Raw genomic sequence first — 23,156 nt, forward strand, 5'->3', positions numbered from 1 at the left:
TAGGGTGAAAGCTGGGTGATTGCTTTCCCTGTCTTGGGAATTTAGAGCACTGCACAATTTCCAAATAAGTGGCCGATCATTTAGAACTGAGATGAGAAGAAATTGCTTCACTCAAGAGTTTTGAATCTTGTAATTCTCTGCTACAGAGAATATACCAAATGCTCCCTCATATTTGAGGCTAAGACAGATTTTTTACCTTTAAGGGAATGAAGCGATATGGGGAGCATGTGGGAAAATATAGTTCAGGTAGAAGATCGGTAATGATTGTATTGATCGAAGGGTCAGGCTCGAGGAACTATTTGGTCTGTTCTTCCTAAATCGCTTCTCAACAGAAACATATCTAATATTTTGTGGCTAAATATATATAACTGTCATTGCAGTATGTTGACTTGGAGTCTTGATTATTCTTTAATTTAGAGGCTCTCCAGCCATTTTGCTTCTGCGGTTCCTCCTCGCATGTTCTAAAAATTCTATGGAACCCTGTAACACAAGTATGTTCCCTGGATAAAAATGAGTTCCACAATTAAACATATATAATAATTATTTTTGTTGATGTGGAGATGCCGGCGTTGGACTGGGGTGAGCACAGTACGAAGTCTTACAACACCAGGTTAAAGTCCAACAGGTTTGTTTCGATGTCACTAGCTTTCGGAGCGCTGCTCCTTCCTCAGGTGAATGAAGAGGTCTGTTCCAGAAACACATATATAGACAAATTCAAAGATGCCAAACAATGCTAGGAATGCGAGCATTAGCAGGTGATTAAATCTTTACAGATCCAGAGATGGGGTAACCCCAGGTTAAAGAGGTGTGAATTGTCTCAAGCCAGGACAGTTGGTAGGATTTCGCAGGCAGCAATTATTTTTGTTGTAATAAGTGTGAAACCTGTGCTGGTGCTGAACAATAATTTTTATGATGTGGAGATATCTTGGATAAGTGCACGTCGCATAGATCAGCACTTTATTTTCTTTGATTTCATTCATTGCTGAAAATCCAACTTTGTCCAAGTAAGCTACTCTATAATAAATGAAGGAAACCATTTCAGTGCTGCCGAAGAAGAGGTGCTGCATTCTTCAGACCATTCACTCCGGGAATGGTCCCGGAATGGTCCACCCATTGCTGTCCACCCACCTTGCTGTCCACCCATTCCCCCAGTGTACTGATTAGTCAAACAGAATGGTTGGGCCGACATTCCTAAACATGGTTGGGGTGGGTGTGTAACAAGAGGTAATTATTAGTCTGATGTCTGCGGCATGGGAAACGTTGCGAATGTGGACCACATGGGGTGGGGGGTTGGATGTGATGAAAGTCAAGGAGGTGTGCCTAACGGGCTGTATGGATGAGACCCCAAAAGAGAAGAATCCATGGTGCCGAGCCTGTGAAGTGGGGGGGGGGCAGCCTGAGTCAGCAGGGATATTTTCTTTGCATATCCCTGAAGCATAAGGCAGTTGTGCACTCCAACTTTCTTGAGACTAGGACGTTGTTAACATTTTGTGACCAGAATATGAGGGTTATAGAGATCTTGCTCATCAGGGTACTGGGGCTGGGGAGACCTTGAGTACCTGCTGCCCAGTCAATGGAGGAGGGTAATGATAACTCACAGTGAGGAATAGTCTGTGATGCTCCTCAGCTATTGTTTATATCTGACTCCTGCCTGTCTGTTGCCAGCAAGCAGCCACCCCGGCTCTTGTCTGAGTGAGGTTTAGCCCTACGTTGCTTTGTCTGTGTTGCTCTGTTTTTCTAGTTCTAAATATTGCGGTCAATATGGTCCCCTTCCTTAATCCTAATTATGTTTATGCCTTGGAGTCGCCAGGTACCTCTCGATACCACTACAAGGTTCAAACCCGAATACTGATCAAAGAGCCAATACACCAGTTAGTTCAAAAGCAATACTATTTATTTACACACACAGTAATATCTACTCATGCACGAAGTACTACAAACTAAACTATCTTTAACAGGAGAACAGCTAAGGTCGTCCGTCTGGTAGCGAGCGTTGACCTTGGACTTACTTGCTTCTGGTGCAGCTGGTGGATGGGTCTCTCCGCTTTGAGAGCCAAGTCCAAGAGAGAGATTCTCTCTTGGGAGTTTCTTCTTATACCCGGAGGGGCTTCGCACGCTTTTAGGTGGGCCTTAAACTTGGCCCCAATTTATTGGGCTGCATCTTGATCACCGCTATTGATCTTGACCAATAAAGGGGTGGGTGCCCTGATAGCTGGGCATGTCTTAGGTGGCCGTTGGCCTTGCTTTGTTTGCGCTTTCGGTTTGGGGGACTGGCGCCGGGATGTTTGGAGCTGTATCGGTTGCTTGAGTGTCTTTCCTTTGTTCCTGGAGATGGGCCATCAATATGTTAATTGACCTACAGTTTCAGTCCCGTCTGGGTGCTGCCTTCCCAATACGCATACAGGCTCTGTGCCTGCTTGCTTTCCTAACATTGTCCATAGTTCCCTACATTCATTGCAAGCATCCATTTTGTATTCTGGCCATCCCACATGGCTACACTCCTTCCTTGTGATCCTCAACGCGAAGCGTGAAGGATCAAATTACTGTATCATCTTCGTTCTCCTCCTAAGTCGGGCACCCGTAAGCAAGGACAGGTCCTACGCTAGTCTGTCCTATGGTTTGGAGCTTTTACCTAAATTACTTTATGTACACACACCATTATAAAATTCTACGGGACGCTATGACATTCAGGCATGCATTACAAAATAAAAAAACTGGAACCTCTAACTGTCGTTAACTAAACTGTCCTTAATGAAAACATGTACAACATTTTAAACTATACAGTAGCAGCAACACAGGTCTCCCTGGCTTGGCAGTCAAGCACAGAGTTTTACATCTCTTTTATTAGAACAAACAAACACAAAATAAAAGGATGCACTTTAATTCACTTAAAGAGGGTGGGGGGGTTTGTTGAAATCCTAAAATAGGGGATCTGAATGTGTATGCCTGAGTGCGGGAGGCTTTCCTCCGCCACTTCCTAAGCCTTAGTGTCTGAACGACACTGCAGAGCAAGTACTAATAGTGCTTCTACAAAGTAGGACAGGGAATACCAAGTAATGAACTTGTCTCACCAGGTTGGTGTATCTCTGGGTACAGTGTATGGCAGGGATGGGAAACATTCATGGCCTGTGTGGTAGGGGTCAGGGGGGTCGCGTCTGCGCGCAACTGTAGGGATCCCGCAAAGATCCAAATGTAGACTATGATGGTTGTCTTCATGTTCTTCTTTCTTTCGTAATCTTCCTGAGGCTTCTGTGGTTCCGGAGTTCTGTGGACCCAAGCATAATATCTGTTATTGTCTTGCTTGAGATCTCGTATGTCTCTCTGTCTGTCCTTTTATTGCCAATTATCCATTATAATTGGTCACCATCTGTGACTCCCCCATTTCTTTAAAAAAAACCAAATATTTGGGACAAGACATCCGAGAAGAAATACTGACACGTGCGCGAGCAGTCTCACAGTCTGTGTGGGCGATGCGGCGAATGTACCATCCCAGTGTTTGAGGATATGGAAAGGAACCTAAGGGTCACCGTAAAACAAACAAAAGAGTTTTGAATTAAAAGTTCCAAATGGGGTGCGTATGGGCCGCGGCGGGTAAGAATGGGTGGAATCCCCGGGTAGGACGGTGACCAGTGCCTTATGTGCTCTACCCGAGCGTAGCTGACCAGATGGGGGTCCTCGGGCAGGGCGAGGACCAGTGCCGTTACTCCAACGGTAAGAATTTGTGGTCGTCGTGGAGGTTGCCTATTGTGGCCATCTTCTACCTTCAAAGCAGAAGAGTAGCTATGAAAGGTTGTCCGTGGACAAACTAGTTCCTCTAACAGCCATTTGGCATCAAAAGGGTAGTTCTGACTGCATCAAGATGTGGCATGGGGCCATGGAAACCTTGAGTTAACAAACAACATTTAACATTCACAATAACACACAAACATAACAATAACCGTGCAGGTTCCATCAGAAAGGACACCGTAAATCTCCATCGGTTCCTTTTTACCATCATCTGGACACCTCATTGCTCAATAGCGAACAGAGTCGCAAAGGGATTTGTGTGGTGGGAGTCAGACTCTAAGTCATCATCTTCTCCCGGTTGCCATACTCGTGACTGGAGTAGCTGTGCCAAAGCTGCTTGGGGCGAATTGGGGTCCATCTCATCATTCCGGATGAGCCTAAATGAATTGTCTCGGTGCCAGTGTTTTGTATCGAGGTTGGAGCTGCTAGGGGGTAATCCATAATCATCGGGCGGTGGGTCTGGATCAGAGGCTTTAATATACGTTATTTCAAAGGGGTCGCTGGAATCGTGTTCGGAGTCGCTGGGAGTGGGGCCTGGTGCAGGGGTGTAATCGTAGCGTGGTGTGCTGGGGCTGTCACTGTCGCTGCTGGTTGGAGGAAGGGAGAGGTGGAGTAGTGCCTCTGGGGGTGGAGTCGTAGTCGTGTCTGAGGATGGGCTGGACAGGTTGGGGGAAGGTAGGAATATGTCGGTCGTGGGCGGAGCATGTTCATCTGCTGCTGCAAGTGAGATGTGGTGTGCATGGTTGTTCTGCGAGCCTTAAGCTGGTTTATGTGGAACCAAGCAGACTTGCCATTAGGATATGTGATTTTATATACAGAGGAGCTGACTTTATCAGAGATGGAGTACGGTCCGGCAAATTTGGGGGAAAGGAATGAGCTGGGGTTGTATAGGGATAGCATGACTTGCTGCCCTACTACAAACTCTGTGGCGTGTACTGTCTTATCAAAGCAAACTTTGCTTTGCTTCTTGCGTGCCCCAAGTCTAACAGCTGCTGAAGCTGGTCTGCTTTTACATTTTCTAAAATCTGTTGAACTGCTTTCTCATGGGTGAGGGCGGTGACTGTGGGGCTGGTCAAATCCAATCCTAACAAATATTCTGTCCCTTTCATGGGGTGTCCGGTCATGAGAGTGTGGGGGGTGTATCCTGTCGATATGGATACCGTGTTTCTTATGAACATTAGTGTAAAGGGGAGAACTGTGTCCCAGGTGCTGTTGTGTTGTTGCACCATTTTTCTGAGGGTCGCTTTTAAAGTTCTGTTCATTCTTTCTACTATGCCGCTTGATTGGGGGTGGTATGCAATATGGAATTTTTGTTTGATTCCGAAAATCGTAAGGACGTTTTTCATCACTCGTCCTGTAAAATGGGAGCCTTGATCGGACTCTATACTGCGTGGAAGTCCCCATCTTGTAAAGATGTGCTGAGTGACGATTTTGGCTGTCGTTTTGGCTGTGTTTGTTCTGGATGGAAAGGCTTCCACCCATTTTGTGAAAGTGTCGATGACCACCAACACATACTTGAAACCATTCCTGCAGGGGGGTAGGGGTCCTATATAATCGAGTTGCAAGTTCGTCCAGGGGCCATTAATGGGGCGGGTATGACTTAGCTGACCTTTCTTTGTGTCTCTGTCCGGATTGTTCTGGGCACAGATTAAGCAGTTCTCAATGTAGTATGTCACATTGGCTTTTAAATCGGGCCACCAGCAGAGAGGTTTGAGGTGGGCTAGGGTGGCTTCTATGCCTTGATGTCCATGGTTGTCATGGAATTGGCAAATAATTTGATTCCTGTCCTGGCTGGGGACTAATAAATTCAGTCTTTTAAAATAACACCGTCATGTGTTGTCACCGCATTTTTGTACTTATCATTGGGGGCTGGGAAGTTGCCTTTTAAAACTTCCCTGAGCTGTGTGTCTTCTTTTTGGGCCTTTGCTAAATCCTGAATGTTGGCCTGTGAGACCTGAACCGCGTGTACTGGGGCGTTCTTGGGGGTGTTCCAAAAATGACCATGTCTGAAACCTGCCTTTGCTAGGGCGTCTGCCTTAACGTTACATGGGGGGGGGGGGGGGGGGGGGGGGGGGGGGGGGGGAAGAACGATGGTGGCTACGAACTTTAATGATGCCATATTTCCGATCTTTGGCTGTCTTTAGGATATGCTGGAGTAATGGGACTGAGGATAGGAGTTTTCTGTCTGCGGAAACGAATCCTCTCGATTCCCACAGGGGCAGGAATTCGGTCAAACTGTTGCAGACATATAAAGTATCAGAATATATGTCGGCTGGGGTCGAGAACGAGTCGGGGTGCTCTACAATGTAAGCTACGGCTGCTAGCTCTGCTGCCTGTCAGCCTAAATGTCCTGGCAATTTTAACGATATTTCTTCTAGGGCGCGTCCCTGCGCGTCCTCTACATAAATACCGCAACCGGTAATCCTTTTTCCGTTTAAAACTGTGGAGGAGCCATCCACATAGATCCTAAGGGGTGCGCATGTGTCTGTGGGCCGGGGTCTCTGGGGTGTAGTATCTGGTTTCGGGGGAGCTGACCTTGGTACAAAGGGTCCTGTATTGTGCTTGGTGGTTATTATTTCACACTCATGTGTGGTGCCTCCATAGTGCAAATTGTCAGCGAGGAAAGTGTGGGTTTTTATCCTCTTTACTGTTATGTCCCGTACCTGTAAGAGAAGGGTCCAACAGGCTGCGCGGATCTGGCTGACTGTGCCATCCTTAAGTCTCCCATCAAATTGGAGTTGTGTTGGGGTGTGTTCAGTAAGAATGGTGATGGGGTTGAGTCCTGTAATGTAGGCGAAGTATTGTACTGCCCAAAAAGCTGCGAGCAGGTACCTTTCGCAGGCAGAAAATCCTTGCTCGACTGGATCTAATACTCGTGAGACGTATGCCACGGGGCCTAATCGATCATGTCGTTCTTGGAGGAGCACGGCCAAAGGGTTCGGTCAGTGGTAGCAACTTCAATTGCGTACGGGGAAAGTGGATCTGGGACCTGTAATGCGGGGGCTGTGCTGAGGGCTCTTTTTAATGCATCCACGGCATCCGTGTGCTGTGGAAGCCATTCCCAAGGTACCTGCTTCTTGAGAAGTTCGGATAGGGGCGCTGTCTTTGTGGCAAAACCATCGATGTGGTTTCGGCAGTAGCCAACCAGTCCTAGAAATGACCGGAGGGCTGTGACGTTATGAAGCAGGGGTAATTTGACAATCGAGTCGATTCGTTTCTGCTCGATCTCACGTTTGCCATGTGTGATTACTGTTCCTGAGTAAATCACTTTTTTCTGTAAAATCTGGGCCTTCTTGGGCTTCACTTTACAGCCAATTTGTTGTAGGAGTCCTAATAGTTCGGCAAGAAGTGAAATGTGCTCTCCCTTTGTGTCCGTCTGTAAAAGCAGATCATCTACATATTGGACCAGACAATCGGGTCGGGAAAGTTTTGCTAAACCGTTTGCCAGCTGTCGGTGGAAAATGGAGGGGGAATTGTGGAAGCCTTGTGGAAGGCACATCCACGTATATTGCTGTCCCTGGAATGTGAAAGCAAATTTATATTGGCACACTTTATCCAATGGAATGGACCAAAAGCCATTGCTAATGTCCAAAGCCGAAAAAAGTTTTTGACTGTAGTCCCTGTTTGAGCATGGTCTCGGGACTCGTGGCTACGGTGGGGGCTGCTACTGGGGTTACTTTGTTTAGTTCCTGATAGTCAATGGTCAGTCGCCATGATCCATCAGGTTTCCTGATGGGCCAAATTGGGGCATTGTTCGTGGAGGCTACTGATCGAAGTACTCTTTGATCAAGCAGACTCTGTATAACTTTTGAGATTTCTCCCTCTGCTTCTTGGGGGAAACCGTGCTGCTTTTGGGGTCTGGGGTCAGGATCTGTAATGTTCACCAAGCCAGCGATTTTGCCACAGTCGTGTTTGTGCTGTGCAAATGCTGCTTTGTGTTGCTGCAGGACTTCCCTGACTTCTTTGTTCTGACTAATGGCTCGAGGGTCGAACCAGAAGTCTCCTACTGCGCTAATTCTATTTTCATAGTCTCCAACTGTGAGCGTGGCGGGGGCTTGTGCTGCCTTTGCCATTCTCCACACACGTTTATTTACTGGATCGAATGATAGATTGTGGGAGCTCATAAAATCATTGCCTAAAATGTGTTCGGCTGTCTGGGGTAGATCGACCAGAACTACGGGGTGTTTAGTCTTAATGTTCCCTATCTGGATTGCTACAGGGGCTGTGATGTGTCCCTGCTTCAAATGCCCTGTAAAACCGCTGAGTGTAATGGTGTCTGTAGTGGGCCACGTGGCTCGCTGAAACGTGGAGAAGTTGAGCATGGTGCGGGACCCTCCTGTGTCCCAAATAAATTCTACGGGGTGTCCCCGGACTGTGCCTGCCTCTACCGGTCTACCGGACTTGCCCCAAAGGGTGTCGCAGACCCAAGTTGGGGAGCCCGAACACCATCAGTCGGTGCTGTTCATATCTGCGTTATCAGAACGGGCGCTAACACTGTGAATTGGCTTTGCCCTATTATTTAGGGTGCCTGTCTGTTGGTTTCTCTGCTGCTTCTGGGGCGCATTGCACTCTCGTGTCTAGTGTCCTAATTGACCGCAATTATAACACACCTGGGATTTAGTTTGCTGTCGGCTGTTTCTTCCCTCATTTACCCATGCGGGGTTCTGGTGCGTCCTAACTGGATGCATGTTCACATGTACCTGCTCTTCCTCTGCTTTGCCATAAGCTGTTTTATCTTGGATAGACTGTCCCAAGCGCGGGACAATCTTTTCAAAACCTATTTCTCGTTGTGAGTCTCGTCTGAGGAGTTGTAATTTGCGCAAGCTCTCTGTCCTGCCTCTGTCGCATGAGAGACTAGGATGCGGGTCCATTTGGCCATATTATCTGGGGTCAAATGGGCACGGGCTAACTCTACAAACATCGCTGTGAAATGTATCCTCAAGCGTCCAGCAAACGCTGTGGGGTGCTCTGTCCTCTTTTGCCTACACTTGTTTAGGCTTTGTTATAGCCGATTGCATCTAGGAAATGAATGAAATGAAAATCGCTTATTGTCACAAGTAGGCTTCAAATGAAGTTACTGTGAAAAGCCCCTAGTCGTTGTGTGCATTTCTTGGAGGTGCCTCCTCCTACATTTTGTGGGTCGGGAAGGGCTGCCACAACTGAGGGGTCGAGGCTCAGAACCGTGAACTTCACTTGCTCTTTTTCATCCAGGTCGTACATGGTCGCCTGTTGTTTTACTCTTGCAAAGTAATGGCGGGGGTCTGATGTGGGTAGGAACGGTGTTATCCTGTCGCACGCGTCCCGTAACTGAGTGACAGTTAATGGGGTGGTGTATAGAAAATCTGGGTTTCCTTCCGCTGTGGCCCTGCGCTGTGTGGTGACAGGGTTCATAGGGTTGTGCTCTGCCTGTGCAGTCGGGGGTTGGGGTGTTTTTCATTTTTGTGGTTTGTCCTGTGTACATGTTCCATGTACATATCTATGGGCAGTCTCATTTAACTCCTGCCAGTCGGGCCCATTTTCTTGGTCTAATTGGGATCCAAACGAGTCCTGGAACCCATTTTGGACAGAAAGCAGAGATTGCAGTTCTGCAATTTGCTTCCGGCACTTAGCGTGGTCTACCGAGCTCTGCCTTTGTTCCACCGTGGAAGTGTGGAGTGCTCGTAGAGCTGCTTTTAGATCGTTACACTGTTTCTGTAACTGCTCAACTTGTTCCGTTTCTTGGTAGGCTTTGTCGTATTGCGACTGAAAGCTGCTTAAATGGGCGAGACAAGATTGGTGTGCCCCTTTGACATCAGCCATCTCCTTGTCCTTCGCCGCTTTCTGCTCTCTCAGTTCCTTGTTTTCTTTCTCATATTCATTACTGTCTCCTTCACTATTCTTGTCTCTCTCTTCAATCTCTCTACGGAGCGTCCTCACGACCTCCTCTGTGCCTCGCAATTGTGCCAAGCAGGACACGATTGCCATCGGCTCACGAGCTTTCCCTAAGCTCTTCCGATGGATCTCTTGTCAGGTTCTCCCACCAAGTATGCCCTATACTTCCGGGACCTGTTTCATCATTTGCACAAAATTCACTCCAAAGGAGCCATGCTTTCCCTTTGAGATATTTTCTGACCTCCTCTTCCCATACGGGTCACTGTCCTACTCTACTGGTTGCTGCGACCTCAAATTCTTGGAGGTTCATAAGGGGTTCCATTGCCTTCATTGCCATTTCTATCGCTATCTCTGGGGTCTCTACTGAATTTGGAACAGGGGGTGATAAAGTGGTGATGTAAACAGGGTACGGCTTATGCTAATTTCCGGCCTACAAACTCCCGACAATTTTACACAACGAAATCTCTCAGATTTACCTTATATCCCTGTTAGTACACATGCAAATAACACACTTCCGAATCTTGGTGGTTTGATCAGTATTGTTCTTACACTTGCGGTTTTTCTGTTTCCAATTGGATTCTAATTCAAATTTGGGTGCTCTCGGAGTGACTAGGCCACTTCTAGGTCGAATCCCGTCAGATGTCGCCAATATCTGTTACCTCTAGAAGGGGATTGGGGCGAGGGTCAAGGGTTCACTGAATCAGGCTCGAGTCCTATCACTGCGAATGAAACATTCACAGTGAGTAGGCCGAACCGTCTGCCTGACATTGAAGACCAGTGAGAAGAGCTGTGTCTAGATGGAGAGAAGCGCTAGCCACTGGGAGGAGGGCTAAATCATGTGAGGCTTTAAGGTGGTGAAGAACAATAATATTTAAGTCAGTGACATGTGCAGATGTTACAAATGATCATGACCCCCAACAGCCTGTGAGTAGCTTCACCGTGTTCATGCTGTGTGCCTACAATTCCTTATACTTGCAAAACTCTCCCATTAAGTCAGGCTGTGTTCCCAGGGTGCATATCCGAGTTGGAAACGGCTTTCTACGCCCTGTTACCTGAGATGCCCTGGACCTGGAGGACCCCGGCCAACTTTGTGGTGACACTGGTGTTACCAAATCACTCTGTTCTACCTGCTGTACCTGATGCGCTGGTCTCAGGAAGGGGGGATTCAGATGGAAGATGGAAGGCCCTTGGGTGGAAGTCCCGGGGATGTGCTCCAGTGTATCCTCCTGATGATCGTGGTCCCCTAGGTTTCTTCATGGGACAGAGGGGCAGCTGGACTGAGCTCCAGAAGCCTCAACGTCACCTGGTGCGAGTCCTTGAAGCCCGTATTGTCTGCACCATGCAATTCAAGCCCTCAGCCATGGTCGTCAGGAACTGAGCCATGCTTCGGAGTTCTCCCACCATGGATCTGACCTCTTGCCACAAGTTTTCCACAGTGGATGGCACCTTTGTACTGTAATAATTTAATAATAATCTTTATTAGTGTCACAAGTAGGCTTACGTTAACACTGTGAAAAGCCCCTAGTTGCCACATTCTGGCACCAGTTTGGGTACACAGAGAGAGAATTCAGAATGTCCAATTCACCTAACAAGCACATCTTTTGGGACTTGTGGGAAGAAACTGGAGCACCCGGAGGAAACCCATGCAGACACTGGGAGAACGTGCAGACTCCGCACAGACACTGACCCAAGCCGGGAATCAAACCTGGGGCCCTGGCGTTGTGTGAAGCAACCGTGCTAATCACTGTGCTACCATGCTATTGGCCTGAGTGCCATACATTGCCAGAAGCACCATGCAGTGTTGACTTTTAAGGTGTGTATTCAAGGAGAAGAGATAGGCAGAGGTTTTGGAAAGGAACTGCATTGAAAGGACTCAGTTTCCTACCGGTGTGACACATTGCTGGTTTGGATGCATTAAAGCTCGCAGGAGAAGTGAAAACCTCCAGTTGGGCATTAAATTTATTACTGGATTGCTGAAGATAATTGCATGGAGTGACAGGGTCATTTGTCCAGGCCAAGAGGTGCTATTCCATATTTGGTGGGTGATTGTGGTAATTACAAGCTGGTGATTGCTCAAGTCATAGAGCAAGTCAATAAAGTCATAGAGAGAAAGACGGAGCATAGTTATCAGGGGAGATAAAATAGCTTGTGAAGATCTTTGGGAACCTTATTTCAGATTGCCAAACGCTTAATGAAAACTTTATGGCAAAATTAAAAACTTTCGGATCCACAAAAAAATGGAAGCAGAAGAAACTCAATTCACCTCTTAACAAAATGTCTACCACAGCGGACTCATGGGAGGTAAAATTGCTGTGGAACCAGGCAAACTGAAACCCATCATTTTAATGGAAAGATTTTCAGTAGAGAATTGGTGGAACTCTAAACTGCACTTGCATGTGTCACTGTAATTTTAAATGTGATAGGGCTGTGGTCACAATTTACATCAAAATACTTTAGCATTGTTGACAGATGATTGGTAGGCATGCCTTCAGCCACCTAGCCTAAGCGCAAGATTCCCCATCTAAAACCTTTTGATTGCCCCTTAAATCTCACCTCTGACAAAACATAGTCACTAATCCTAATTGCTTTTTGTCCTTTTTTTGTCTTATGCTTCTGGGAAAGGTCTCAGGACTTTTTCCAATGTTAAAGGCCCTGTGTGAGTGCAAGTTATTATTGATGTATCAATTTTAATAATTGTGAAGCATTTTTTGAAGGAAATATTTAGTAGACCGAGGCTTTTCTGTGTAGTCTTTATCAAAGAAAAATTGTGATGGTTTTTTTCTATTAAACTTATACAGGTTGCAGCTCTACAAGAAGAAAAAGGCAGTTTATTAGTAGAAAACCAAGCGCTTATGGAGCGCCTCAATCAATCTGATTCTATTGAAGACCCCAACAGCCCAGCAGGACGTAGACACCTTCAATTACAAACCCAGTTGGAACAACTACAAGAAGAAACCTTTAGGTATTAATAACAAAATGACATTGCTTTGCAACTATATGCAGTGCCAAGCTCCTTTCTCTGATCCTAGGGCCATCCTCACTGCCAATAAGTCAGTATATCTGTTGATGCTCCTTAATATATTTACATCTTTGGACATCAAAGCCTCAGGAGAGTGATCACCATGCCCATGATCAAACAATTTAGAAAGGCCGCTTCCATCTCCAGGGCCCAACAATGCTACCACCTCCAGCCTGGGTGCATTACCTCATTTAGTGTAGATGAGAGATTAAATGTGAGACCTTGTGATCTTTCAGGCTTAGTACCAGGTAAAATGTATTCACTGAGCTTTTGATAAAAGGCAGTTTCACAGGTTCCATGCTTGGCGTTATAAATTGTGAGCAAAAGTGTTTCATTCTTGAAAACTTAATATCCTTGAACTCAGCAAGAATAGAAACATAGAATTCCTACAGTGCAAACGGAGGCCATTCGACCCATCAAGTCTGTACCGACCATCTGAAAGAGCATCCTACCTAGGCCCACAGCCCTGTCCTATCCCCGTAACCCCATAACCCCACCTAACCTGCACATCTTTGGACATCAAGGTCAAATTTAACTTGGCCAATTCACCTAACCTGCACATCTTTGTACTCTCATGTCGACACTAACAAAAAGATTATCTTCATTGTGTTTTCTCTTTATTACCAACAAATGTAAGTGTGTTGTGACCGGTCCCCGGACAAGGTCCCCCAATTTGTTATGATTCCAGATGGGCTGCCTCCATAGGCTATCAGATGAGGATGGTGAACTGTCTTTATTTAACCCCTCAGTTGGTCACAAAAAGGTTACTTTGAAAAGGATCCTTCCTTTGTGGATATATGCTCCTAGTACAAATGGATTTATGTTTCAAAAGGAGACAATTTAAATCAGACTTTCTTAAGTTTGTTATGGGAGTGTCTCTTTAATAAATGTGTTTTTATCAAATGACTTCAGTGATGTCATTGTGTGGGTGGAACTGGGCTGTAGCTCTGGCTTTTACTTTTGTTTTGAACTGGGAGCTGGCTGTGGCTCTGAGTTTTACGTTTGGTTTACACAGTTGGAAGCTGGATTCAGACAAAGAAGGTTTCTCTTGTCTTTCTCTGCATGTTAAAAGATGTCCAGATCACTTGATAATTTAACAGTGACACCTGTTTTCTGGAAAGAATTCAAACCTACTGTTTTGGTAAAAGGTTTTTTTTTTGTTTATTGGATGTTGTTATCAAATTGAAACAGTTGAAAGGGAAGTTATTAGAGTTATATATCGAGAGAACTGTAGCTGTGTGGGGTATTTATGTTTGTAGTTGATAAAAATGCTAACTCTGTGTGTTTATAGAAATGTTAACTGAATTCGTAGAATAAACTTTGTTTTTGATTAAAAGCGCTTAAGGCCTCTGTTGAATAACACTTGAGAGGTAGACCCTTATGCTCCTCCTAACCAAAATCTGTATTAGTTATGGGTCAGGTGAACTCCATGATATTCTTTGGTGTTTTCTAAACCCCTGGCCCATAACAAGTTGAAGAAATAATTAATTCATTAGTTATTAAAATGCAAGAAGAAAATAATAAAAACAACATGCACAGATTAGAAATAAGAAATGAGTTCAAAAATAAAAGTTAAAAAGATATACAAATCAGTCTTTAGTTTGTCCATGAGGCCGTAGATGGTGAAATGTTGCAGCTATTAGCTTGGGTGATTCTGGTAGCGCTGGTTTTGGCAGTTGAACAGTTAGTTTGGAAATTCTTGGTTCTGCAGGTTAGCTGAAAGGACTTGTCCTTTTCGACTGTGGCTTTGCTGACTTGACTTCCAGCAATGAAGAGCGATCTTTTATCTGCAAGCAGCAGGGATGCCAAGTTGATGTTCCTCAGCTGTGACTTACACAACAGAATAGAGCTACCGCATCAGACGAGCACTAAAAGAGACCAGAGTTGGAGTTGTTTTTTTAAACCTTTTCCCTTGTGTATTCCTGAAAGGAGAAAATGACGAGTGTGCCTGGGATACAAGTATTTTTTTAAATTGTTTATAAAAAAAAAAATTAAAAAAAATTTTTTTTAAGAGTACCCAATTCTTTTTTTTTTTCAATTAAGGGACAATTTAGCATGGCCAATTCACCTACTCTGCACGTCTTTTTGTGTTGTGGGGGTGAGACCCACACAGACATGGGAAGAATGTACAAAATCCACATGGACAGGGACCCAGGGCTGGGATCAAACCTGGGTCCTTGGCGCCGTGAGGCAGCAGTGCTAACCACTGCACCACTGCTGCCTGTCTGGGATATAAGTTATGGTCTCTGATGAGGTCGTAATCTGCTTCCATTATCTCCACAGGAGATTGTAGTTCAGTTTCTGCACTGTATCTTTTCCAAAGTCTTGCTTGAAACTAAATACAATCCGCCTAAGAATTCCAGCAAGCGTCACTTTGCAGTCACAGCCGATTTTTGCTTGTATGTCCTTTTTAAAAAAACACACATCTTATTTAAAAGTTTGATGTGTCCATATGTAATTCAGGGCTATAATCTGTTGTCATAAGACGTATCAATTAATAATTTGTAGTATCGCTAATTTGTTGCAGTGTTAAACCTAGATGGACTCAAGTATTTAAAATTAATATATTGTTTATTTTATATGATTATGAATTTCAGATTGGAAGCAGCCAAAGATGATTACCGGATTCGATGTGAGGAACTTGAGAAAGAAGTCTTTGAACTACGACAGCAGAATGAAGAGCTTACTAGCCTGGCAGAAGAAGCCCAGTCTTTAAAGGATGAGATGGATGTCCTTAGGTAGTTAAAGTTTTGCATCCTCCTTTTCATTTCTTTGATTTGTATCTCTTAGTTTTTCTCGCATATTATTTAGTTCTTCAGTTGCCTTTAATAGGAATCTCAATCTCAATGTTTTAGTTTCCTTGTATCGTTTAAATGTTTTTTCGGAAGTTCTGTGGAATTTTATAAATTAAAACTTGTTTATTAACTTTTTGCTTTGGCTGTTTCAAAATCCAATTACACATTCTTCCCTCAATTTTAAACATATTTAATTTTCTTCTGTTAAGTCTCATTCATAGAACAGTCAATCCTATGTTATAATGATTACTACTCCTCAGTTACTCGCCAAAATCCTCTGCTAAACAGCATTCCAACAGCATCGTTACTCAAGCTTGACGTGTAACTGTTCGTACTTTCACTCTCCTTTGAAGTTGCCTTGGAGCTGTTGAAACCTCTGTGAGCGCAATCTAGTATTCTATAGCCCTCACCTAAATAATCAATACCACTAGGACTAGTTCATCCTCTGAGTATTAGTATAATGGAAGTTAATGTTTGTTTCTTGTATGTATATATTTTTTGGTTTAATTATGTTGTGTTATGATTATGTTTCACTTTGGAGGTTAACATTATTCTGTTGCCCTGTATCAAGTACCTGATGCCATCACAATTTCTATTTGCTAGCTGTTTCATATTTTAATAAACTATTGTCAGATTGGGCAATAAGTAGTGTTTATGTGACTGTAGTTCAACAAAATTAATTGGCTGTGAAGCATTTTGGTACTCCTTGAGGGCATGAAAGATGCTTTATAATCTTTTTTTGTAGGCATTCTTCTGATAAAGTGAGTAAATTGGAGGGCATGGTAGAGTCTTACAAAAAGAAGCTAGAGGATCTGGGTGACTTGCGTCGACAGGTGAAGCTCCTTGAGGAAAAGAATACAATGTACATGCAGAACACAGTCAGTCTAGAGGAGGAGTTACGGAAAGCAAATGCTGCGCGAGCACAACTGGAAACATACAAGAGACAGGTATGAAATTTCACAACATTTAAGGAATGTATATTGAGTTTTTAATTATACATTAGAGAAGCAGATATATCTGAAGAAGAATGTAACATTCAAGAGGTAACATTCTGGGCAAGATCCAGATAATAGTAGTAATAAAGAAAGAAATTGTGATTATAATGCTGGAAACAAAAATCGATAAGTCTAGAGCAAACTGCAGGTTGGTTAGTAGTAATGGCGGAGTCATTGAATGGCGGAGCAATAGTCATTGAATGGCGGAACAGGCTCGAGGGGCCAGATGGCCTACTCCTGCTCCTAGTTCTTATGTTCTTATGTTCTAATGGAGGGAATAATCATACATTTTGGTCTTGTTCCCTTCTGCAGCATTGAAAAATAGAAGATAAACTGGTACTTTAGTAATGTTAGAAATGAGGTGGGGGGGGAAAAGATAGTCAACCAAATGCACAAACCATTGATTGTGTTTGTTTTAATTTATTCTTGGTTATCGGCAGTGCTGCTGAAGCCACACCTCGTACTCATCCCTCATTACATTAAGATGATTGTGGGTGGCTGCTTTCTGCTGATAGTCCCTCTCAGTTTATTGATTCCTCAACTATGATGCAAAACCAATATGCATTCAGATCAATAGTGAGGATCCAATTGCACCCCTTTGATAAGCAAACAATTTTCTGAGCCCTCTCCATCAACCCAAAACACGAAAACATTTTCTCTCTCTTTGGATACTTATATCACCAGCAATCCCTGCACTAAATGCAATGCAGGATATAGTAACATTACTCATCACTATTGTTGGCCAGTCTGACTTCACAGAAAGCTTTAATCAATGAAAACAAAACTGTTTTATTCAACTAACATGCGCATATACACTATCGGATCGCAATACGAGAACTGGCCAGGTTCTTCGTGGTCCTCTAGATTGTAGTCTTGCAGTGAGGTGTGCTCTGTGTACCACCTTCAGCTGTATCAGCCCCAACCTCGCGCACGAGGTGGAGACATTCACTCTCCGGAGCACCTCACACCAGAACCCCTCCTCCATATCCTCTCCCAACTCTTCCTCCCACTTTGCTTTGATCCCTTCCAGTGCAATCTTTCATGTATGGGACAATTTCCGTCCAGATGCCTTGCTATTTCTTCCTTGATGATAGATTCCAGCATCTTCTCTACTACCAAAGTTAAGCTCACTGGCGTATAATTACCCGCTTTCTGCCTACCTCCTTTTTTAAACAGTGGTGTCACGTTTGCTAATTTGAAATCCGCCGGGACCTCCCCAGAGTCTAGTAAAGTTTGGTAAATTATCACTAGTGCATTTGCAATTTCCCTAGCCATCTCTTTTAGCACTCTGGGATGCATTCCATCAGGTCCAGGAGACTTGTCTACCTTTAGCCCCATTAGCTTGCCCATCACTACCTCCTTGGTGATAACAATCCTCTCAAGGTCCTCACCTGTCATAGCCTCATTTCCATCAGTCACTGGCATGTTATTTGTGTCTTCCACTGTGAAGACCGACCCAAAAAACCTGTTCAGTTCCTCAGCCATTTCCTCGTCTCCCATTATTAAATCTCCCTTCTCATCCTCTAAAGGATCAATATTTACCCTAGCCACTCTTTTTTGTTTTATGTATTTGTAGAAACTTTTACTATCTGTTTTTATGTTCTGAGCAAGTTTACTCTCATAATCTATCTTACTAGCTTTTTTAGTAGCTTCCTGTTGCCCCCTAAAGATTTCCCAATCCTCTCGTCTCCCCCTGATCTTTGCTACTTTGTATGTTTTTTCCTTCAACTTGATACTCTCCCTTATTTCCTTAGATATCCACGGTCGATTTTCCCTCTTTTTACCGTCCTTCCTTTTTGTTGGTATAAACCTTTTCTGAGCACTGTGAAAAATCACTTGGAAGGTTCTCCACTGTTCCTCAACTGTTTCACTATTTACCTTCTCACCCTCCATCTGTATTTTAAATTCCACCATATTGTGATCGCTCCTTCCGAGAGGATCCCTAACTATGAGATCGTGAATCAATCCTGTCTCATTCCACAGGACCAGATCTAGGACTGCTTGTTCCCTTGTAGGTTCCATTACATACTGTTCTAGGAAACTATCGCGGATACATTCTATAAACTCCTCCTCAAGGCTGCCTTGACCGACCTGGTTAAACCAATCAACATGTAGATTAAAATCCCCCATGATAACTGCTGTACCATTTCTACATGAATCTGTTATTTCTTTGTTTATTGCCTGCCCCACCATAATGTTACTATTTGGTGACCTATAGATTACTCCTATCAGTGACTTTTTCGCCTTACTATTCCTGATTTCCACCCAAATGGATTCAACCTTATCCTCCATAGCACCGATGTCATCCCTTACTGTTGCCCGGATGTCATCCTTAAATAACAGAGCTACGCCACCTCCCTTACCATCCACTCTGTCCTTCCGAAAAGTTTGATACCCTCGGATATTTAACTCCCAGTCGTGACCATCCTTTAACCATGTTTCAGTAATGGCCACTAAATCATAGTCATTCACGATGATTTGCGCCATCAACTCATTTACCTTATTCTGAATACTACGAGCATTCAGGTAAAGTACACTTATGTTGGCTTTTGTACCTCTGTTCTGAATCTTAACACCTCGATCAGTAACCTCTCCTAAGTTATATTTCCTCTTAACCTTTCTCCTAATTTTCCTTGTCGTTGAACCCATATCTTCATGTAACAACCTGCCGCGTCGCTCACCATTCATGTTTTCACTTCCCGTTTTATTTCTTTTAGTATTCCTGGTCCTGTTCACTGAGCTCCCCTCAGTCACTGTACCTTGTACTGTCGCACTTTTTGATTTTTGACTATGGCTTCTCTGCCTTACACTTTCTCCCTTACTGCCTTTTATTTCTGTCCCTGTTTTACTACCTTCCAACCTCCTGCATCGGTTCCCATCCCCCTGCCACATTAGTTTAAACTCTCCCCAACAGCTCTAGCAAACAGCCCCCCCCCCCCCCCCCCCCCTAGGACATCGGTTCCAGTCCTGCCCAGGTGCAGACCATCCGGTTTGCACTGGTCCCACCTCCCCCAGAACCGGTTCCAATGTCCCAGGAATTTGAATCCCTCCCTCTTGACCCATCTCTCGAGCCACTCATTCATCCTCTTTATCCTGACATTCCTACTCTGACTAGCTCGCGGCACTGGTAGCAATCCTGAGATTACTACCTTTGCGGTCCTACTTTTTAGTTTAACTCCTAGCTCCCTAAATTCAGCTTGTAGGACCTTGTCCCGTTTTTAACCTATATCGTTGGTGCCTATGTGCACCACGACAGCTGGCTGTTCACCCGCCACCCCCCCCCGCCCCCCCCCCCCAGAATGTCCTGCAGCCGCTCCGAGACATCCTTGACCCTTGCAGTCTCGATTGCGTCCGCAGAACCGCCTGTCTATTCCAATTGAGTCCCCTATCACTATAGCCCTGCCATTCTTCTTCCTGCCCAGCTGTGCAGCAGAGCCAGCCACGGTGCCATGAACCTGGCTGCTGCTGCCTTCCCCTGGTGAGCCATCTCCCTCAACAGTATCCAAAGCGGTATATCTGTTTTGCAGGGAAATGACCGCAGAGGACACCTGCACTGCCTTCCTACTCTTGCACTGTCTTTTGGTCACCCATTTTCTATCTCCCTCAGTACCTTTCACCTGCAGTGTGACCAACTCTCTAAACGTGCTATCCACGACGTCCTCAGCATCGCGGATGCTCCAAAATGAGTCCATCCGTAGCTCCAGAGCCGTCAAGCGGTCTAACAGGAGCTGCAACTGGACACACTTCTTGCACGTGAAGGAGCCAGGGACAGTGGACGTGTCCCTGAGCTCCCACATCGCACACGAGGAGCATGACACGGGTCTGAGATCTCCTGCCATGCCTTAAACCTTCGGTTAACGTCAACAACTACAATTTCAACAACAACAAAAAACAAAGAAAAAATAAATAAATATACCAATGAAAAGAAACAGAAACACTACTTACCAGTCACTTACCAGGGATAAAAAGCACTTCCTCCCCACCCAGCTTCGAATTCCCACCTAGATTCAAATTCCCAAACTCACTCTTAGCTGTGTCTCACTCCTGGCTCTCTTCTCTGGCTCACTGGGAGAACTCAGGAGCCTCACAGCATGGGAGAGGACTTCCCATACCTCTTACTCCCTCAGAACAAAAACACAATGGTTTTTCCTTCCCTGTCCAATGTCCATGTTGTCATAACACCTTTCTCTCACCAATTAATAAAAGCATACAGCAAAGCAGGCAGCCACCTGAAATTGCACAAATCAGGGATACCAGAGGCACATTAGAAACAGAACCAGAAAAGATTCAACCTTCAAGGCCTTCTACCAAGGGCTGTACACCTCCAGAGCCCCCAATGAGGGAGTCCGGGATGAAATGGTTCCTTGATGGACTGGACTTACCAGTCGTGGGGGAGGGGAGAAAACAGGGCCTAGAAGCACCACTGGCACTGGGAGAGATCATGGACAGCATTAGCTCCATGCAGGCGGGGAAGGCGCCAGGACCAGATGGGTTTCCGGCAGACTTTGACAAAATATTTGCGACAGCACTGGCCCCACACCTGCAGGAGATGATCACAGACTCGCTCGCTAGGGGCACACTGCCACCCACGCTAGCACAGGCCTCAATCTCGCTGATACCTAAGAAAGATAAAGACCCAACGGAATGTGGGTCATATAGACCATTCTCACTGCTGAACGCAGATGCCAAAATACTGGCCAAAATCCTAGCCAAAAGGCTAGAAGACTGCGTACCAGAGGTGGTCACAGAGGACCAGGTGGGCTTTGTCAAAGGTAGACAGCTTACCTTGAACATCAGGCGCCTGCTGAACGTGATAATGACCCTCTCCGGGAGAGAATACCAGAGGTGATCGTCTCCCTAGACACAGAAAAGGCCTTCAACAGGGTAGAATCGAAATGCCTCCTAGAGGTACTGGAGCGGTTTGGGCTTGGAACAGGGTTCACCTCCTGAGTAAAACTCCTATACAACGCTCCCATGGCGAGCGTACGGACCAACAGCACCAACTCCCGATACTTCCAGCTGCACAGGGGCACCAGACAAGGATGCCCACTGACCACGCTGCTGTTCGCTCTAGCGATCGAGCCATTAGCAATTGCTCTCAGAGCAGCAAAAAGCTGGAGGGGGATCCAAAGGGGTGGCAGAGAGCACAGAGTCTCACTCTATGCAGATGACCTGCTCCTCGACATTACGGATCCACAAAGCAGCATGGATGGAATCATCGCGCTCCTGAAAGAGTTTGGTGCCTTCTCGGGCTACGAACTCAACATGAGCAAAAGCGAGATCTTCCCGGTACACCCACAAGTAGGGGGGCAGCACTAACGGGACTGCTGTTTAAACAAGCCCGACACAAATTCTGCTACCTTGAGATCCAAATAGCCCATGACTGGGAAGGGATCTACAAATGGAACCTCACCAGTCTGACAGAGGAAGTAAAAAAGGACCGGCAAAGATGGAACACACTCCCACTCTCCCTCACGGGGAGAGTCCAGATGATCAAAATGAATGTATTACCCAGGTACCTCTTCCTACTTCGATCCATCCCGATCTACATCCCCAAGGCCTTTTTCAAAGCACTAGACAAACTAATCATGTCGTTCGTATGGGGGGGAAGAATGCTAGGATGCCAAAGAAGGTCCTACAAAAAACAAAATCCAGTGGGGGGGGTGCTAGCCCTCCCAAATCTACAATTCTACCACTGGGCAGCGACGGCCAAGCGATTAAGGGGATGGATCAAGGAGCCAGAAGCCGAGCCCTCCGGGCCCTCGCCACGGCGACACTCCCATCCCCACCCAAAAAACACTTCAGCAGCCCGGTGGTGATAGCCACCCTCCAGTCCTGGAACCAACTATGGCAGCAATTTGGCCTGACCAAAATGTCGGGCAAAGCTCCCATCTGCAACAATCATAGGTTCACACGAGCGCTGACTGACGCCACCTTCAAAAAGTGGGGACAGGACGGAGGCACACTGACAGTCAGGAACCTATACACGGACGGCAGGATCGCAACACTGGATGAACTGACAGAGAAATTCCAGTTAGCCAGGGGGAATGTGCTAAGGTAACTGCAACTCAAAAACTTCCTCCGAAAGGAGACAAGGACGTACACACAACCGCCACGACAGACATTACTGGAAGAGTTACTGGACGCAAGCATATTAGAGAGAGGAAACTGTAGCGACGTGTATGACCGACTGGTAGAAAGGGCCGACACCGTACTGAATGCAACAAGAAAGAAATGGGAGGAAGACCTGGGGATTAAAATAGGGTGGGGGACTCTGGAGCGAAGCACTGCATAGGGTCAACTCCACCTCCACGTGCACAAGGCTCAACCTGACGCAACAAAAGTGGTACATAGAGCCCACTTAACAAGAACCCGTATGACTAGGTTCTTCCCAGAGGTGGAGGATAGATGTGAACGGTGCCAAGGAAGCCCGGCCAACCACGCCCACATGTTCTGGTCTTGCCCCAGACTTGCGGGGTACTGGACAACCTTCTTCGAGGCAATGTCCAAAGTGGTGGGGATGAGGGTGGAGCCATGCCCGAAAGTGGTGGTCTTCGGGGTATCAGACCAGCCAGATCTATTCCTGGGGAGGAGGGCGGACGCCCTTGTCTTTGCCTCCCTGATCGCCTGCCGAAGAATCCTGTTGGTTGGCGGTCAGCAGCACCATCCAAAGCTGCAGACTGGCTGCCC

General features: G+C 45.7%; 1 protein-coding gene across 5 annotated transcripts in view; it reads left to right on the forward strand.

Annotated features, from left to right (window-relative positions):
- LOC140408377 (protein Hook homolog 3) overlaps positions 1-23,156 on the forward strand; it is a 166,546-nt gene that overhangs the window by 85,785 nt on the left and 57,605 nt on the right. For all 5 annotated transcript variants that reach the window (XM_072495491.1, XM_072495488.1, XM_072495490.1 and 2 more), the window contains 3 exons: positions 12,456-12,619; positions 15,274-15,414; positions 16,217-16,418. In XM_072495491.1, coding sequence (XP_072351592.1) covers positions 12,456-12,619; positions 15,274-15,414; positions 16,217-16,418 — 507 coding nt within the window. The remainder of the gene's footprint in view (positions 1-12,455; positions 12,620-15,273; positions 15,415-16,216; positions 16,419-23,156) is intronic.

This window comes from Scyliorhinus torazame, chromosome 3, assembly GCF_047496885.1.
Source record: "Scyliorhinus torazame isolate Kashiwa2021f chromosome 3, sScyTor2.1, whole genome shotgun sequence".
In the NCBI taxonomy this organism is placed as follows: domain Eukaryota; kingdom Metazoa; phylum Chordata; class Chondrichthyes; order Carcharhiniformes; family Scyliorhinidae; genus Scyliorhinus; species Scyliorhinus torazame.